This window comes from Camelus ferus, chromosome 12 (assembly GCF_009834535.1).
Source record: "Camelus ferus isolate YT-003-E chromosome 12, BCGSAC_Cfer_1.0, whole genome shotgun sequence".
Taxonomy (NCBI): domain Eukaryota; kingdom Metazoa; phylum Chordata; class Mammalia; order Artiodactyla; family Camelidae; genus Camelus; species Camelus ferus.
Genome location: NC_045707.1, coordinates 47,108,736 through 47,127,221, shown reverse-complemented (window position 1 = coordinate 47,127,221; position 18,486 = coordinate 47,108,736). Strand labels below are relative to the sequence as shown.

The following is an 18,486-nucleotide window of genomic DNA, read 5'->3' as shown; positions in this document are numbered from 1 at the left end:
GAAAAGAGAAGAGGGAGAGGAGAGAAGAGGGAGGGGAAGTAAATTGCAGGCAACTGGGTTAATGTCGATGTAATTAATAAAGAGAAAAAAACCACCAGAAGTACTATGCACAGGAGGGGAGACAGCAAAATGAATACATTCCATTGTAAAATAAAAGTTGACTTTAAACTGTCTGCAAGATATCTACGTGAAGATAAAATGTAGGCAATTGGAGAGAACTGAAACTCAGCACTATATTTGGAATCATTGATCAATGTAGACTGAAGCCAAGTAAATGAATAAATGTGTTCAAGAGAATGTATAATGAAAAAAGGTCCAAGGTCTGAACCCCACAGGAACATGAAAATTTAAAGGCTTTAAAACTATCAAAGTTGACAGGATACAGGCCTTCATATTAGTTACTCTGGAAAGCTACACAAAATTTCAGAATACTGCTACTAAGAATCTGTGCAATTTTTTTTTTGAATTGCTTAAGTGCTAGCTTAAAAGCCAAAAGGGAAAATTAGTTCCAGTATTAAATGCTCGTGGCTTCTTCTCAATGAGAAGTTTCCTAAAAGGAATGAGAAATAATGGAGGCCCAAAGGAAGTGACCTGGCCAAGGTCACAAAATTTATTAATCCTTAAGAAAAAAATTAGTCAATACCGATTCCTACCCATTATTCATCAGAATTGGCTCAGATTTCTCAGTATCCAGCCATCAAATCTTTAAAGATAAAAATGTACTGGTTGCTGACAATATATTATTATTATTATTATTATTATTATTATTATTATTATTATTATTATTATTATTATTATTATTATTATAATAACAACAACTCCAAAGGCTAAAGGATATTTCTTAAATGTTCTAAAGCAATGCAGGTTTTAGTTTTATAGGAACCAATACAGATTTACCTGCTAAAAGTTCTGCTTTGCTTCATTCAGCACTGTAATTTCTTAAAAGCATTTATGTAGAAAATTTCAGCTAAAAAATTCTAAAGGGAATGAAGTACTGATATATACAATATGGATGAGTCTTGAAAATATGTTAAGTGAAGCCAGACACAAAAAACCTTATTATATAATTCCATTTACATGAAATGTCCAGAACAGGTGAATCCACAGAGACAGAAAGTAGATAAGTGGTTGCCAGGGGTTGGGAGTAGGGGTAGCATGATTGCTAAGGGGCAGACGGTTTCTTTTTGGGTGTTGAAAACATTCTGGATTTTCTGTTTCTAGACAGCGCTGATAGTTGTACAACTTTGTACTACATTAAAACCGCTGAATTGTACATTTTAAAAGAGTAGATTTTATGATATGTGATTTATATCTCCAAAAAATGAAGCATTTAGGTTTTCCTTTCATATTCAGTAAGATTTTAGCATTCTATCTATGAACTGGAAATTGGAATAGCAAAAGAAAGTGAAGGGGAAATAATTATCTGTATTACTTCATTATTTTTACTATGTTACATATTTAGTATATTAATTGAATTTTTAATAATAAACATATATCTATGAACAACACTTCAAAAGGAAATAAACTTTTTCAAATTAAAAGACTGCATGTGAAGTGTCTGTGGTCCAAGCAAAGAAGTGCTGACTCATGTTACAGTTTTAGCACTGCTCAAGTATCTTCCTAGAGCTTGATTATGTCTAACCTGGAATAACGTCCTTCTCCCCTAACCCCACTTTTCTACTTACCTTTCAAAATTCAGCTCAAAGGTCAACCTCCTAAAAACCTCTTTTCCTAAACCAATCTTGAGGGTTTCCCCACCCTGAATGTCACATATGGTGTTCCCACTGATGCCTTTGTTTTCTATATATGAGAAGGTACTGTCTGTGTGTGTGATTTTAGTTCTAACACATCCTACCCTTCTTTGCACTAAAGCCAAGCACACACAAAGGCCATTGTTTCTGCAAGGTGCACACTAAAATCATCTGGAGATCTTAAGACAAAATGTAACAAAAAACATGTTGGGCTGGCAACTGTTAAATTTATAAATCCCCAGATAATTCTGATGCACAACCATTAACTACTCAGATTATTAACAAGTGTTCACCGAAACTATCTTCTAGTTCCTGCCACTCAATACATTAGCAGCCTGTCCAATCTAACTGGGAAAATATTCCAGTAAGAAATAGGGAAGGTGTGGCCAAGTGTTCACTGATCTCTAATGACAATCCGCGGCAGGAACCCGAAAGTAGATTGCAGCACTTTTAGATTAACCCTTATCTGAATCACAACAATAAAGACAGGGTAAACAGAGTGCTTTATTCAGAAAAAATATATATATATTTACTTAACAGGGAAAGTTCATTTACAGCTAAAGGTAAGAAACCTCAAGCTTTGTAGCTATAAATCACTGTGTCTTCACCTGTGAAAAGAAATGACTTTTCTAAAAAAGCCAAAGCAAGAATTACAGTATGTGCAGGTGTAGGGGGATTTTTACTTAAAAAGCACTCTTCTTTATTCTTTCTAAATGCAAGGGAGAAAATTAAGCAGGTAGAAATACCCTCCCTGAGTGGAAAACACAAAATTAAGTTTAATAAGTGTAAGATAATTCTATTTTTAGGCTTACTGAATGAAAAAAATCTTGTTTAAAACTCAGAGTGGTTATGGTCTGATGCAGTGATACTTCAAATGTATTTTCCTACCTGCTCTTTAGTTCCTTCTCACTGGAACCCCAAACTTCCCCAAATCTAGGGATCCTGGAGAACAAGATAGATATATGCCACCCCAGAAGAAGCAGTCTATCTTAAGTCAAACGTTATTACTAAACAGGGACCCACCTGCACAAAAGCCTCTAATTAAACTACAATAAGACACTATCCACCACATACTGGATTTGTGGAATATGCTATGCATTCACTCTCACTTTCTCTTCTTCTCCCTCTCCTTCCAGCTTTCATATCTGCTATTCCGTCTGTCCACTTTCCCTCCTCTTAAAGTTTAAAAACTCTTCAACAGGTATCTTTCCTTAGACTATGGTAAATCCCAGGTATTCCTTCTTTCATAACACACCTCATTGTAATTTCTTGTATCACAACTGTGTCTTTCACTAGACAGGGATGCCTATCTTGTTCACCTGGCTTCGTGAATATATAGTATGCATTCAATAAATGTCCACTTAAATGAACTGAAACATATTTTACAAATGGATAATAAAAAGGCAGACAAATTGCAATGTTATGGAAGACTGAAATATAGCCCTGGGCTCTTAATAGCTTACTAAAGCCATTTTGCCCCAGTCCCATAGTAAGGGGGTAGACAGAGGTAACCCCCATGGTCCTTAAAGGTCACTAAAAAACAGGGACTTTACAGCAATAACCTTTTCCTTAGTATAAACTATAAAGAAATCTTAGAAGGTCGTAAAGAAATAAAAAGCACCCATAGTCTAAAGACACATAGATAGCATTTGTTATACTTCTTTCTAGTATTTTCTCAACTACAATGCCTTCAGTCACTATACTGTGAAGACTTTGAAAATAAAAACTGACTTGCTTAAAAACAGACCAAACCTCTGATCATGACGTACTGTGATGGTACTGAAAAGTAAAGGAGTTTGAAAATCTGAAGAGAAAACAGCCAATTAAAAAAAAAAAAAAAGCAAAATATGTCAACATTAGATTCTGAAACCAATGTCTAAAAACACTTTAAATTGAAGCTGGGAAAAAAAAAAAAAAAACTACAACCAAATCCTAATTATTCAGAAACATCTGAGTTACAGGCCAACTTGGAATTATAGATATGCCTCAGTTTCCTTAGGGGATTTTAGAATAGCTACATCCAGGATTTTAACAAACATGCAATGCCCTGATCGTGTGTGTGGTGTGGTACAGCTCTTGAAAAAATGAATAAAGAATTCTTTCTGTCCATTCCCTGAGGGCTCTTAACCAGTTATCCAGTTCTTCCAACCTCACATTCATGGTTTCTAACACCAGAGATGTCAGGAGCCAAAGATCTCACTCAGAGTGACCCAACATCCTATCTAATCTACAAATTAAAGATGACGTATTTAATACTAAAAAAAAAAACTTCACTTGGGAAGCATTTTTAAAAGTCACTAAGATTTCAGCTGAAGTTAACTGATTCCCTATTATTCACTTCCTAGTTTGTATATCCATGCTGATAACCCTCATACATTACATTTGCAAAGAAAATTTCAACTGTATAATAAAATATCAGTCCAACTCATCTTTTATATAGAAACAAAAATTCTTATTTCTTGGTGTAACATTACTACACATACTATGCCTTTCAGATCTGTTTTTAGAAAGTAAAATTAGATAACATAGTAATTAAGCAACCACATCAGAACTGTGATGACTACAATTATAATGTCCAAAGCCCCTGCTGGATGCCATCCTCATTTCCTTGGTTCTATTATTTACTTCCACAGTGCACACGCATCCATAACTCATGATAACAGATTCAAATGCATGATCAGAATCCATACTACATGAATCTACAGTATAAGTTATTTCCTTCTTAAATCCACTTACACGCAGGTAAACCAAACCACTAGATACTGCATAGAGAAAAAAGCAAAGATATTGACTTGCAAGTCCTCAATATTGATCATCCAACTTCTCTGGCCTACAGTCTCCTCATCAGAGAAGAAAAAGGATAATATAATGTTCTCTACTGTGTATGGCTGTAAGACATTGCAAGTGTGGGGAAAACTCATAACTTCCACAAAGCGCATGCATAATATTCCTGATATTATTATTTAGCATGGTGGATACTTAAGAAGTACTTGATAAATTGACAAAACTCAATCTCTATTGTGTGAGAACTGATCAATCTAGACTGAAGAAAGTGCTTGACAAAGAGGAGCTTAAAAAAATAACACTCAACTATTTTTAACTTACTTTTAATTATGCGTACATTTCATAATCAAAACATTAGCTAGTACATTAAACAATATCCACGTAGCCTGAAAGTTTAATTACCTCCAAAAGTAGTTCAGGGATTCTTAACCTGGAATCCATGGAGACCAGGGAACTCACATGTTTCTCAAGAACCTGAATCCCCAGAAGCCATATGCAAAAAATATGATTTATGGTCCTAGGAAGGTAAAAAAATTCTTGAATTGGGACAACCACCAAAAGAGCTTAAAAACCACACTGTTTCTAGTCAAATTTTTACTATGTAAGTTTATCTGTTTCCTAAGGATGTTTTAATTACAACTCATAACAAGTCCACCCTCATTATGGTAAGTTTTTCATGTCTTTTTTTAATGGGGAAAAAACATCAGCCAAAGTTTCCAGGGCTTACAAAAGGGTCAGTTTTCTGAATCACTTTTCTTACTAAAAACTACTTTATGTACTAGAATACGTATCAAATGAGTAGCTTTTAAATAGTGATGGGAAAAAATCTGTATTTTTAAAAATCAAAGTTATTAAAGTACAAAACAGAACTCAAGTCTCAGTACAAAGTCAGATCATATCAGGTCTTCAAGAATTTGCAACTAAAGCTCACCAAACAGAAATCTAAATTTTAGGAAAGACTGATGAAATTCTAATCTCAGAAGGTTGGTTTGCTAGGTTTTAATCAAATAAGTCAACTCCTTGAGTAAGTTAACTACGGTTTCCTTAACAGTACTTGCTATATTTGATAGATTTGCTTTCATGGTTACTTTCGAGCAGAAAACTAAAGGAACGTCATTCTGTCGATGTAACATGTAAAGCTGAGATAAATTTGTTTTTGACCAAGTCACAACTACAGAGCTCATTTATTTATTCCCAAAATAACTCTGGTTCTTTATGACAGATGGATTAAGGAGGACCTCTTATTTTACGTGCCTTTTAACCTATGTGGTTTGAAGCTTTAATTGCTTCCTCACTTTTAGAGACTAAAAGAGGTTTGGGCGAGGAGAAAAAGAGAAAAAAAAAGAAAATCCTAGCTAAACACATTAACTGCCAAGAGTCAGTATAACTCATACATGTGTAAGTCACTATATGTACGACCACTCATTACAGCATTGTTTGCATGGAAAAATATGGGGAACAATCTAAGTTATTCATATGTAATTAGCTAAATTAAGGCCTAAACACAAGGTTCCACAAAGCAGCTCTTTAAAAATTAGTCACCTCAAAGATGTATTTTTGGACAGAAGAGGGAATCAAAGTACAATATTTGCTTGGGAGAAGGGAAGGAGGCCTAACATATATGCACTAAGTCTCTCTGGTCTTTTGGGGAGAATATACAATAAAAGTTGTGGTTGTCCAGGGAGGGGAACTGGAATGCTGAAGGACAGATTAAGAGTCTTAGTTTTCCTATATGTACCCTTTAGAACCTTTCAAAGGTGTCCTAAGTATTTCCTAGTCAATAGAACAAAAGATTGATTTGTTTTGTTTTTAAATGAATTTAGGGGTAGAATTAGAAACTTTTAACTCAGACATATTCAGATAGAATCTACTAAGCAGTAACACTGTCAAATTATATAGAATAACTCTCCTAAAACTTTCTTCCAAAAAGACTGAAGTGCACTCATTCATTCAATATTTCAGTGGCGAGGCATTAGATTTGTAAATTATGTATTCTGGGCATTCGAGCACTTCCTAAATCATCCAAGAGTCCCAGCCTTCATGGGGCTTTAATGGAAGTAGAGCTAAACAGCAAATAATGTAACTTCAAGTAGTGATGAGTGCTATACAGAAGAGAAAGAAATAAGAGGATAAAGAGAAATTATGGGAGATGGGGGAGGACTGTGTTTTAGGACTGTTAAGGTAAACCTCTCTGAGGATATGACATGTGAGCCAAGAATTGAATATGACAAGGCAAGCAATGCAATCAACAGGAGGAAAGCCCTGTGACTGAAACACTTGTAGCCTCTTATTGCTCAACAAAAAAAGCTGTGGCTGCAACGTAGAGACCCCAGGAGAGAGTGCAGGAGATGATCTCAGAGGCAGGCAGATCCCAGATGCATGCATGTAGGGCCTTGTAGCTTGGGGGGGGGGGGGGGGTGTTAAGATTTTATTTTAAATGTGATGGAGAATCTTTGTAGAGTTCTGAGCAGTGACAAGATCTATGTTTTAAAAAGTAACACTAGCTGCTGTTTAAAAGGAGACCAACACAGTAGACCAGGCAACAAATGATGGAACTGAACAGCGGTTTCAGAAAGATAGGGAAATGTGTCTGATTCAGGATATAATTAAAAAAAATAGAGCATACAGAATTTGCTACTGAATTAGACATGAGAATCTGAGTAGGATAGCAACTGAGTGAATAGTAATTCAAAAAAAAAAAATCTTACATTTGTATAGTTATTGACAGTTAAAGTACTTTTACATAATCTTTATGTCATTTCATAATAACCAGAGGCAGGGGAAGGTTACACTGGGTCAAGATTCAAGTTCTGCCCCTTGCCAGGTTTAAGACCCTAGGAAAGTCCTTTGAATGGGTTTCTAGCCTATAAACGGTATTGTCTACTTCACAAGATTTCTGCAGGTACCAAATGGTTGAAAAATTTCACAGATGTAAATAATGCCCATATTTCAGGCAGAACTGTCTAATGAGAGACAGTACATTCCCATCATTCAGGGCAGTAGTGCTGCCTCACTGCCACCACCATTATATTCCATATAGAACCTTGTATCCTGGTTGACAGAGAAGGAGGCAAACCCTTTGTTTTTTTAATACTGATATAAAAAAATAAACATTTTCAATGATTATAGAAAAGCCTACATAATATAAACATGGACACTATAAAAAAAATAGTGTAATCTTTTAATCCTTCCTAGGGATTGGAGAAAATAGTTCTTTTTGCTATAAATAGCATTCAAGTAAAACCACCTAACTCCTACAAGATAAAACCCAAATCAAGGCACTTTTCATTAGAGACATGCTATCAACAAGATTATATATGAGTTATCACTGTCTTGATTTAAATAGTAAAATGTAAAACCGTAGTGTAAACTAAATTACCGTGTGCCAAATGAATTGAATTATGAGGACTTTGACTTATTGCTTCAAGTCATATCTGTAAGTTACTACGGAATTAATTTTTCCAAGGCTTTCATATTATTCCAGAATACCTCCAGCATCAAGCAAAAGCAGAAAAATATATGAAAAGTCTTTAGTTCTTATGTATTTTGGAGAATTATCTTGAATGTCAATGTGTACTATGTACTTAATCAATTACCTGAATAACAGTAAATAAAACTCCGAGGATTATTGGTGTTCAGTTCTATTTTCCACCCCTCATTGTCAAATGGGGCCTCAATAAATATGACCATTGAGGCCATGTGACTGCATTATAACTAGAACCACACGGTAAGGACCTCCCACTGCACACAGCCATTAAAATGCCTTGGATACAATCTGAGACAAACCTTTAATAAAACGAATGAAGGTTTTATACAACACTATGAAGGTTCAAATCATTAGATTCCAGCGTACAATGACAATCTATTCTACTTCTCAAAGACTTACCTTACAAAACACATCTTATTTCTCTAAATCAAGCATCTTTAGGTCAGAGATACCTCCATCTCAGATAAATTTCACTGCAATTGCCTGAAGCACTGCACAATACACCATCCTTCAACAGGTCTTAACCATTTAGCATGCATCACCCGCCAAACTTTAAGAACAAACCAGATTAAATACACGTTCACCAGGCTATAACAAGTAAAATGATGGTGCAATGTATGCACTTTAACTTGCACAATAAGCAATACAGAGGATCAACTAATTTCCTTCACCAAAACTGATCAAAAATCTCAAGGCTTTGTTTTTGAGGGTTGCAAAATTTTTTCACTATGAGGACTTGATGATATTCATGTAAAGAACCTAAAAAAACCAAGACGTCTAATTTTTCACGGTTCACTCGTATTTGTCAAAGTATACACTCGTGAAGAGCCGAAGAATGGTTTAATAATCAAAGCGCACAAAATGAAGAGGCAAAAGATTTCACAAGGTCCCCCTATCTGTGCCGTTCCACCCCTCCAACCCCCGCCTGCTCTTGTAAACTATTTCCTCTGAACAGAAGCAGTTCTGAAAGAGTTTGCCAACCAGAGTAAAATCACTTCGCGGAGATAACTAGCGGAAACGTATTTAAGGAGAAGAGATCGCGGAAGCGAGGGCAGCAGGGCGCGGAGCCCCCACGTCTCCGGACCCCGCAGCCAGGGGCGAACATGTGCGGGCGGCTGCAGGACGCACGGCCCACCCGGAGCCGCCTCCTGGGGCACTGGGCCCCGCCCGGCCTCACTCTCCCGGTTCATTCATTCTGAACCTGGGGCTGCCGCACCCCCGCACTCCCGCCCGGGCCGAAACAGGGATCCCGGGCCGAGCGGCCGTATCCGGCCGCAACCCCCTCCCGGAGTCCGGGCCCCACCGCGATTCCCGCGCGCCCGCGGCCTCCGCCCGGGGGTGGTCTAAGAGGCCGCGGAGGCCCGCGCCGGCCCGCATTTGAGACTAGAGCCCCGCAACCCCGCGGCCCCACCCTCCGCCAGGGCGCGGGCCCGGCCTTCCCTGCTCGCGGAGGGGCCGCCTGGGAGCCCCGGATCCCCGCCGCCGGGCTGCCCCACAGCGGCCGGAAGTCTCCGGGGCGCCCCCTCCCCAGCGCCCGACTTCCCTCGCCGCCGCGGCCAGATCCTCTCCGCGCTGCCTCGGGCCTCTCAGCGCGGGCCGCGGGCCGGAGGAAGCTAGGGGCCGCGCCGCCCGGTCTGCCGAGCCGGCAAGAGCAGAGCGGCGAGCCGGCGGCCGGCCCGAGCGGTTACCTTGATAATCCTGCGGGGCAGCCCGGCCATCTTGTCAGATCCCGAGTTCGGCCTCTGGTCTCGTCTCCGGCTCCGCTCGCCTCACGCACGAGTGGAAGTCCCGAGCTCCACTTCCGGGGGACGTTGCCGCGCCCGCCGCCGCCTCCGCCGCCGCCGAGGCCCCTCGGGAAATGTAGTCCCTGCTCGGGCGCGGGAGCGGGCGGGCTTCCCTCGGACCTGGCCCCCCTCCCCCGCGCTCCCCGCCCCAGCCCCGTCCTGGGGGTGGCGGAAGTGACGCGCCGCGGCGGGGCAGGGACTTGGGGGAGGCGGCGCGGGGCGGCGCGGAGCTCCGGCGCTCGTGGCCGAGCCTGCCGCACGACCGCGGGACTGGGCCACCCGCGCCCGGCAGGCCTCTTATCCGAGGCCACGCCCGCGCCGGTGGGCGATGTAACAGAGGCCCAGACGCTGACGTAGCCCATTCATTCATTCGTTCGCTCGTTCATTGAACGTTACTGCATTGCGCGCGGTCGCGGCTGGAGTTGCCAGGAACGACAGAGGTCAAGTTGATTCGAGGCTTCCTTCCTCAAAGGGAGAAGACCGAAACTCAGTAGCAAAGCTCTCAACTGTGGGTCACGAAAGTCATCCAGGAAAACCCTCACCAGAATTTTGATGTTTAAATTTCTCACAAGTCGGGCCTCTTTGACACATCCCTTAGACCTGGGAAAACTAAAAGAAAAGGGCCTGGAGGAGTTGGGGGCGGCGAAGAAGAGTGGCTTCTGAGCGCCTGAACCCAGTGGTTGAGTCGCAGAGTGGCTAGCGGAGGAATGACCGAGCAGAGGATTACAGAGCCCAGAGTAATCCCTGAAAGAGGGATTACCCATAGAGTGCAGGGCCCTAAAGGAGGATTAGAGTGAGGGTGCCCGAAAATGGGATTGTTGAGGAAGCATTTCGTGGCATCCTGATGATTGACTGCTTGCTATGTGATGAGATTTTTGCGGATATTTTGCTTTATCGTCATGGCAATCTTAAGATGTTTACTCCTCTTTACATATAACGCTAACAGACATTCACTTTTTCCAGGGTTGTGCGGGAAGTGGACCTCTTTTGTTCCCAGACACGTCTGCCAAAACATGGGCCCCCTAACCACTTAGCCACGATGTTTCCTAGGTGTTTTCTAGCACAGTAACACAGGCAGTAGATGGTCAATAAAGATGTGCCAGGTGCTACGTTAGTGGATAAGAATACAAAAAGGCTGACCCTGCCTTCCAGGAACTTAGAGTCCAGCAGAGGAGAGAGACAAGATAACAGTAAATACAATCCAATGTGTTAAGGGCCGTAATAGAGGTTCTCTAAGGTGCTATTTGAGTACACAGAGGCATTAATTGCTCGAGAAGTCAGAGAGGGCTTCTTTACGGAGAAGCGGCGTCCTAAAGGATGAGTAAGAATCTAACTGACCTGGCAGGGAAGAACATGCAAGGCTCAGGAAAAAGCCTGTGAAATGGCATTGAGCTATTGGGGGGGGGGGGGGATGCATTAAAGAAATGGAGAATGAATGCAAGAAACCTAGTAAGAATAATAAGAGAAAACATTGTGTGCTGGGCATGATGTGAAATGATTACATAAATTATCTTATTTAATTGCAAAGTGCATAAGATAGGCTCTCTTATTTCCATTGCTTCTAAGATGAGAAACCAAGCCTCAGAGGCAATAGTGAGAACTTCAAATAACCAGAACTCTGGAAATGAGTGGTTCTGTAATTAGAAGAATCTAGGAAACTAAATGACATTGGATAAGGATACTTTCAGAATATTTTAGAGAGGGCCCAGAACTCACCCTGATAGAAAGAAAGGCAGAGTGACTAGGGGTTAGAAGGGTACTATCCCAGTTATCTATTGCATAACAATTCAGCTCAAACTGAGTACTGAAAAGAATAATTATTTATTTAGCTTTTCAATCTGCAATTTGGGCAGGGCTTGGCAGGGAAGGTACGTCTCTGCTCCATGCTGTGTCAGCCTGGGCAGCTTGACTGGGACCAAAATCATTTCCAAGATAGTTCACATAGCTGGCAAGTTGGTACCGGTTGTTATTTCCTCTCCAAGTAGGCCTTTCCCTGGGGTGACTTGGGCTTCCTCACCGCATGGTGGCTGGATTCCAAGAATGAGTGTTCTAGCAAACAAAGTGAAAGCTGAATCACCTTTTTTGACCCAACCTTGGAAGTCACATAGCATCACTCCCACCACAATCTGTTGGTTGACTAGTCACAAAAGCCAACCTAGTTTGACAGGCAGGGGACATGGACCCCCCTCTTTTCAAAGAAAAGTGGCAAGATTTTAGAAAAGATCAGAGTATGTGTGATGGAAGATACAATTGTGGCCAACTTTGAAAAAAACAAACTGCTACAGGTATGACATTTGTCACAGTATTCTTACAAGCCATCTGCCTTAAAATCACCTGCAGCACTGGTTAAAATAAACATTCCTGGACCCCTTCTCCCAAAGATTCTAATTTTCTAGGTCAGTGCTAAGGCCTGGAACTCTGCATTTAAATATCATGGTTAATTTTGATAGCTCCTAAAAGAACAAAAGATTTTGAATAAATAACAAAAATATTGCCACTGCCTTCTTTTGGCTATTCTCTACCAAAATGAATAGTGAGTATCATGCAGATTAAGGGTGAGAGCCCTGAAGCCCTGCCTAGATTTGAAAAGTTAGAATTTGTTTAACCTGTCTGTCCTTCATTTTCTTCACCTATAAAGTGTACTTCATATGATTGTTGTGAAGTTTCAATGATATATATATATGCATATATATATTAAGTACATAGCAGTTAGCAAGGGTTGTTATTTTTATAAGAACCAGTTTTGTAATAATAACTATTATTTTGTTTCATAAAAGCCAGGTATAATTTTCTTTAGGAAACCAGATTTTTAAAACTTGATAGTATAGATTTGTTTGGCAGAGGTTGGTTTGATGGCATGAAATTCTCTTAGATATATATATATGTATATATATATATGTATATATATACATATATATATATATACACATCATATAAATATATGTAGTTTCATGTCTCTTCTGGTGGTTTTCCCCATTGTTTCCCCCTTTGAGAACAGCTCACACTATACTCATCTGAAAAATAAAATCCAAACTTCTGATTCACATTAAGTCCTGTAGAACAGGATCTATTCTAGGACAGGTTGCCACAGGACTGAGATGAAGTTTATTCTCAGGTTAGGAAGCTGGTTAGGAATCCTGCTTACTGTATCCATAATGTATGGATAAAATAAGGATATCCGCAAAATAACTGAACCAGTTCCTTCAGGGCAGAGGTGGCAGACAGCTGGAGAACAGAGGTACAAGAGATTTTTTTACTCCATACTCTTGAACCTTTTGGATTTTGAGCTAAATGAATGTGTTACTTATTCAAAACACAAAATAATCCAATTCACTAATTTCAACAGCCTCATTAAGAAGTATTCAGAGCTCTTTAAATGCTGATCAAGAATGATATCGTACATCCAAAACTCAGCAAAAACATGCTGGTCCATGGTACTGAATAAATAATAGTGACCGAATAGCTTCACTAAGCTGAACAGCACTAGGCAGAGCTCTTAGCTAATTCATCTTTTTTTGGCTCTTCATTATGCCTTACTTTTGTCCATGTTTTTTTCCAGGCTCTGCTCCTTTTAGGACACAAACTTCAAGTGCCTGTGCATGCAATGTAGGAAAAAGGGCTCAAGAATGCTGCGATGAAAGAATTAGAGGAATCCTGTTCTACGTGAGTTTTACTCCCAAGAATACTGTTTTAGTGCCTCCTGTTCTTTCCCCACCCCTCCACCCCCAAATATTCAGGTTCACTACTTTGGTCCTATAATAGCAGATACATAAGGACTGTTTACCCTGCAGGTAATATCTTAGGACATTTATACCTGAATTCCTCAGGATCGTGGACCTCATCCATCTTGGTCACCACTGTATCCTTGGGGCCCAGCTCAGGGCCTGCTACGTGAGCACTCTCAAAAAGTACTGGTCAAGGGAATGAATTGATGACTGCAGGCGGAAGATAAACACCTGTTTGAGAGTGGTTGCTATAAATTCATGATCCATAAGTGAATGCTCACAGAAAACACAGGATGTTTATGTTCATACCTCACCTTTTCAATTTGACTTCCTGGAGGACAATAGAGTTTCTTTCATAAACTGTCTCATGCTTTGCAGAGATAAAATTGAGTAGATCAGTTTGGAAAATCATAGATCATCACCTTTAATAAAGGTCCTGTTTCAATTAATGAGCAATTTTCATCAGGCAGAAGTCTTTGTTTGCAAGTACTCTTATTGTTTCTTGCAGCATAGGAAACTATTTCATGGGCGCTCAAGACAGAAGTATCTGTGAGAAGAGGGTTCGTGTACACTGACTCAGGGAGGAAGTGGGTGGGGGAGGAAGAAAAGGCTGCACAATGATTTTCTAAAAGGAAGGAAAAAAAAGCCTGTTGCCTCATATTCATGACTTCAACGTAAATAGCTGAGCAATTACAAACTGTAACCAACACAATGCCAGCCTATAGGATAGATCTCAGTAGGGTCCTCCAGGGTCACAGGAGCGCCACCTCCAGGCGAAGGCTTCCAGAAAGATGAGACCCAAGAGAATCAGAGTAATACGGCTGACCTTTGTTTAGTGCTTTATGCTTTACAAAGCATTTTTGAATGCTACCTCACCTACAAAGAGCTTTAAGTGCATGCACCACTGGAAGCATTCTGTAGACATCATTGATTCTGCAATTTTTCTATAAAGGTAGCTGAAGGGGGGGTATTCCTTTCTTTGGGTCAGTTTCCAGTGGAAACAGGATTCCAGAGGATGGTGACTCAAGGCTAAGCCAGAAGCCTGGCTGGAACAGGAACTCAGAAGAAGCAAGACTCTTTCCCATGCCTCTGTGTGTCACCCTTTCAGGTTCCCAAGAAAACTATTTATATTCTGCGTCCTTGGGCTCCAGTTGCTGTGTTACTCCACCTGTGAGCTTACTCAGTCTGTCCAGCCTAAACTGTTTCCTTATTTCTTCCCACCTGGTGTGCCCTGCCCAAACTTCTTTTCAGTACACTCCCATCACCTTTCCTGTTCCCTCCCATCACCTGTCTCTCTCCAGTCCTATTGACTTTTCATGTGCTTCTCACTTGTGTCTCTTGCTTTCTGCAGAGAACTGCCCACCTTCTACCAGTATGATTAGAAATGTTTTGAAAACTTTGTTTGGCTTCTGAGTACAATGACCTGGGATCCAATATACTCTGGAGCAGAGGTTTTCCAATTTTGGAGTGCTAATCACCTTAAAGGCTGTTTAAACATACGGGCACAGGAGCCCCACCCAAGATCTCTAAGAGTATCATGGCCCCATGCATCTGGGTTATTAACCAGCTCCCCAGGCACCACTGATGGGTCCAGAGCTTGAGAGCCACACAGTCCCATATTATCCGATCTGCTCAAGAAAACAAAGTAGTTGCAAGAGCAACCTCAACTTATACTTTCTTGTTCCTGTTTTTCTAACTCCTTTTGACCCAATACCCATATCTTTCCTCCTGTCTGTTCTAATTCTCCTGGTCCAAGTGTTAGATATTACAGGCAGATTGTTGGGGTTAAAGCTGGTCCAAGTGTTCACTATTCCAGATAGTTGGATTTTGAGCAGGCCAATAAATAGCATCCAATTTCTGCTCCTGAAATTATGACCAGTTGAAAGACATGGAAATCAAAACATTGTTTTCATTACTAATAAAGCTGATTGGAGATCGCAGTTCTAAGTCGGTAGTAATTTGAGTTTATTAATAGTTCCTCCACCAGCTACCCAATTACAGGCATAGCCACCCAGTCACTTAACACAGCCAGACTGCTGCAGGCTCCTTAGACCAAGGCAGAGCAGATGGGCATGCGTGAGAGCAAAGACAGGCTGCTAAAAAAAAAAAAGAAAAAGAAAAGAAAAGGAGAGAGAAGAAGGAGGAAGAAAGAAAGAGGGGGAGAAAGGAAAAGAGAGGAAAAAGGAAGGGAGAGAAAGAAAGAGAGGAGGGAAAGAGATACAATTTTGTCTGTTTTGTCATTTCCCTAGCATAAAGTTAAACTGCTTTTATGTAGGACAATGTAAGTTATTTACCTGTATTTCAAGTTTGTATTTTTGGAAATTACAGTTTTAAACTTGCTGGCATTGAACTCCAAAATTATGAAACTCTTCTGGACATGCCTCTCTTAGCTACTCTCACCTCGTGGTCTCTTTTTTTTCATACCACCTCTCTCCCTGCCACTTCTGAGGAGCCCTTGCTGGCCGTCCTCCAGAGAACCGCTAAATGTTGAAATTCTCCTGCAGGTTCTGAGTCCTTTTCCTTTTTTTCTACACTCTCTCCTTATGTGCACTCAACATTCCCATGGCTTTCAGTCCACGTCCAGCCTAACTGCTATTCTCCAGACACATTTGTCTAACCACCTGTCTCATTTTATATCTCTACTTGGCTATCTCAGCAGTATCTCATACTCAACAACTCCCAAATGGAATTCTCTGTTTCCACCCTCATCAGATCCCCCAAATCTGCTCGTCTTGCAGTCTTTCCTATCTCATGAACCACCCACCTTCAAGCTAGTTATCAAGGTGCCACCTGAAGTGTCTTTCCACTTTCTCAACCTCCACCTCCAATCAATCCATCAGCAAGTTCAGTCATCATTTCTACTTTCACAGTATATCTGGACCCCTTTCTTTTCTTTCCATCTCCACTGTTGCCACCCTCCATCACATCATCTTCATCTCTTAACTTGACTGCCAAGCAGCGATAGTCTTGTTAGACTTGCTTGCAGTCCTGCCTCTCTCCAAACTGCTCCTCACAGGGCAGTCAGAGTAATCTTTAAAAAAAAAAAAAAACCATCATATCATGTCACTTCTTTTGTGTTAAATACCTTCAGTGATGCCCTACTGCATTTCGAATAACATCTTTACAAATGGGTCTGAGTCCTAATTCCATGTTATTACCACCAAGGCCTACAAAGCCCAAAATGACCTGCCTCTTAAACTCCACACCACACTCCCACATATGTTAAGCTATTTCCACCCCCTTTTAATTTGTAAGTTGTTCCCTCAGCCTAGAGCTGTCTCTACTCTCTTTCCCATGCACATGGTTGGTTTCTTTTCTGTCTCAGCTTTGTGAACCTTTCCTGGCCCCACTAAGTGAGTCTCCCTGTTGGTCCATAGTCCCCACTCTGCTCACAGCCGTCAAGACGTGTCCTGAAAGGAACCACCTTTGCTCTGACCCTCTTCCACTTTGCACAGTAAATGTCCAACAAGTCCAGTTGATTGTTCATTTAAATCTGTTCCTCCTCTCTGTCTCTTCCTATAGCATAGCCCAGAAAGATGAAGGATGGACAAGATTCAAAAGGACAGAGATGGGTCCTCAAGGAACACAAATTAGCAGTGGAACCAGGCTGATATTCTGTGGGAAGTAAGGAGAGACACCACAACAACCCATATTTATTTCTCTTCATTGTGAACTTACGTTCACTTATTTTCAATATTAATCACTTCAGGACTATGACCCTTAACTTTTTTAACACATATATAATCTTTTTTTCAAGGTAACTAACATTTCCATCACTCCCCAGAGGTGCAATTTTTGAATTCCCAATTTATCCCTTCCCACCCCCTTGACCCCCTTGTAACCATAAGTTTGTTCTCTATGTCTGTGAGTCTGTTTCTGTTTTGTAAATAAGTTCATTTTCGTCTTTTTTTTTTTTTTTTTTTTTTTTAGATTTAACATATAAGTGATAGCATATGGTTTTTTTCTTTCTCTTTCTGGCTTACTTCACTTAGTATGATGATCTCCGAGTCCATCCATGCTGCTGCAAATGGCATTATTTTATTATTTTTTATGGCTGAGTAGTATTCCATTGTGTATATATGCCACTTCTTCTTTATCCAGTCATCTGTCCATGGACATCTGGGTTGTTTCCATGTCTTGGCTATTGTAAATAGTGCTGCTATGAACATTGGGGTGCACGTGTCTTTTTGAATTGTAGTTTTCTCTGGATTTATGCCCAGGAGTGGGATTGCTGGATCATATGTTGTCTATTTTTAGTTTTTTAAGGAACCTATGGCCCTTAACTTTTTAAGATGTTTATCAACCACCTTGATTTCATGATAAAAGCTATGAATCCTTTTCAGAAAAATGTACATAAAGCTGAAATTTTGCAAATCATGGGGGAAAAGAATTCTGACTGTTTAGCAGTCAGTCATCTACTATCTTGAATACTTGCCATGTTATTTAGTTGTCTTATTCATTCAACTAATATTGGAGGCCCACAATGAAGCCAAGCACAGTTATAGATGTTGGATTTGTACACAGAGTAGAACAAAATAGATACCTGTCCCTCCCTGCCTTCATGGATCTGGTATTCTGGCATAAGAGACAGACATTAAATGAGGAAACAAATGACAGTGTAATATCATATAATGGTAAATGTTATGAAAAAATGAAGCAAGGCAATGGGATAAGGGCGGGTGAGGCTATTTTAATGATGTGGTCCTCTCTAAGGTAATATTGTAGCAAAACCTGTATGAAGTAAGGCAATGGTAATGAGAAGAGGTGAGAGAAGAGCATTCCTGGCTATGAGAACAGAAAGTGAGAAGGCCTAGAGGCCTTTTCTTCCCTCTAAGCTATAAGACAAGGTCAAGAATTCTGTACATGTCTTCCTCCTATAATAAATAACCAGCACAGTTCTCAGAATACGGGGCTGGGTTTTCAAGCTTTCCCATTTATCAACTCCAACCCCACCC

The 18,486-nt window shown here is 40.4% G+C and overlaps 1 protein-coding gene across 1 annotated transcript in view; it reads right to left on the bottom strand.

Annotated features, from left to right (window-relative positions):
* Nucleotides 1–9,944, bottom strand: part of UBE2N (ubiquitin conjugating enzyme E2 N) — a 32,630-nt gene extending 22,686 nt beyond the window's left edge. The window contains exon 1 of the mRNA XM_032493634.1: nt 9,711–9,944. Within this exon, the coding sequence (XP_032349525.1) occupies nt 9,711–9,740 (30 nt within the window). The 5' untranslated portion in view covers nt 9,741–9,944. The remainder of the gene's footprint in view (nt 1–9,710) is intronic.
* Between the last annotated feature and the right edge of the window lie 8,542 nt (nt 9,945–18,486).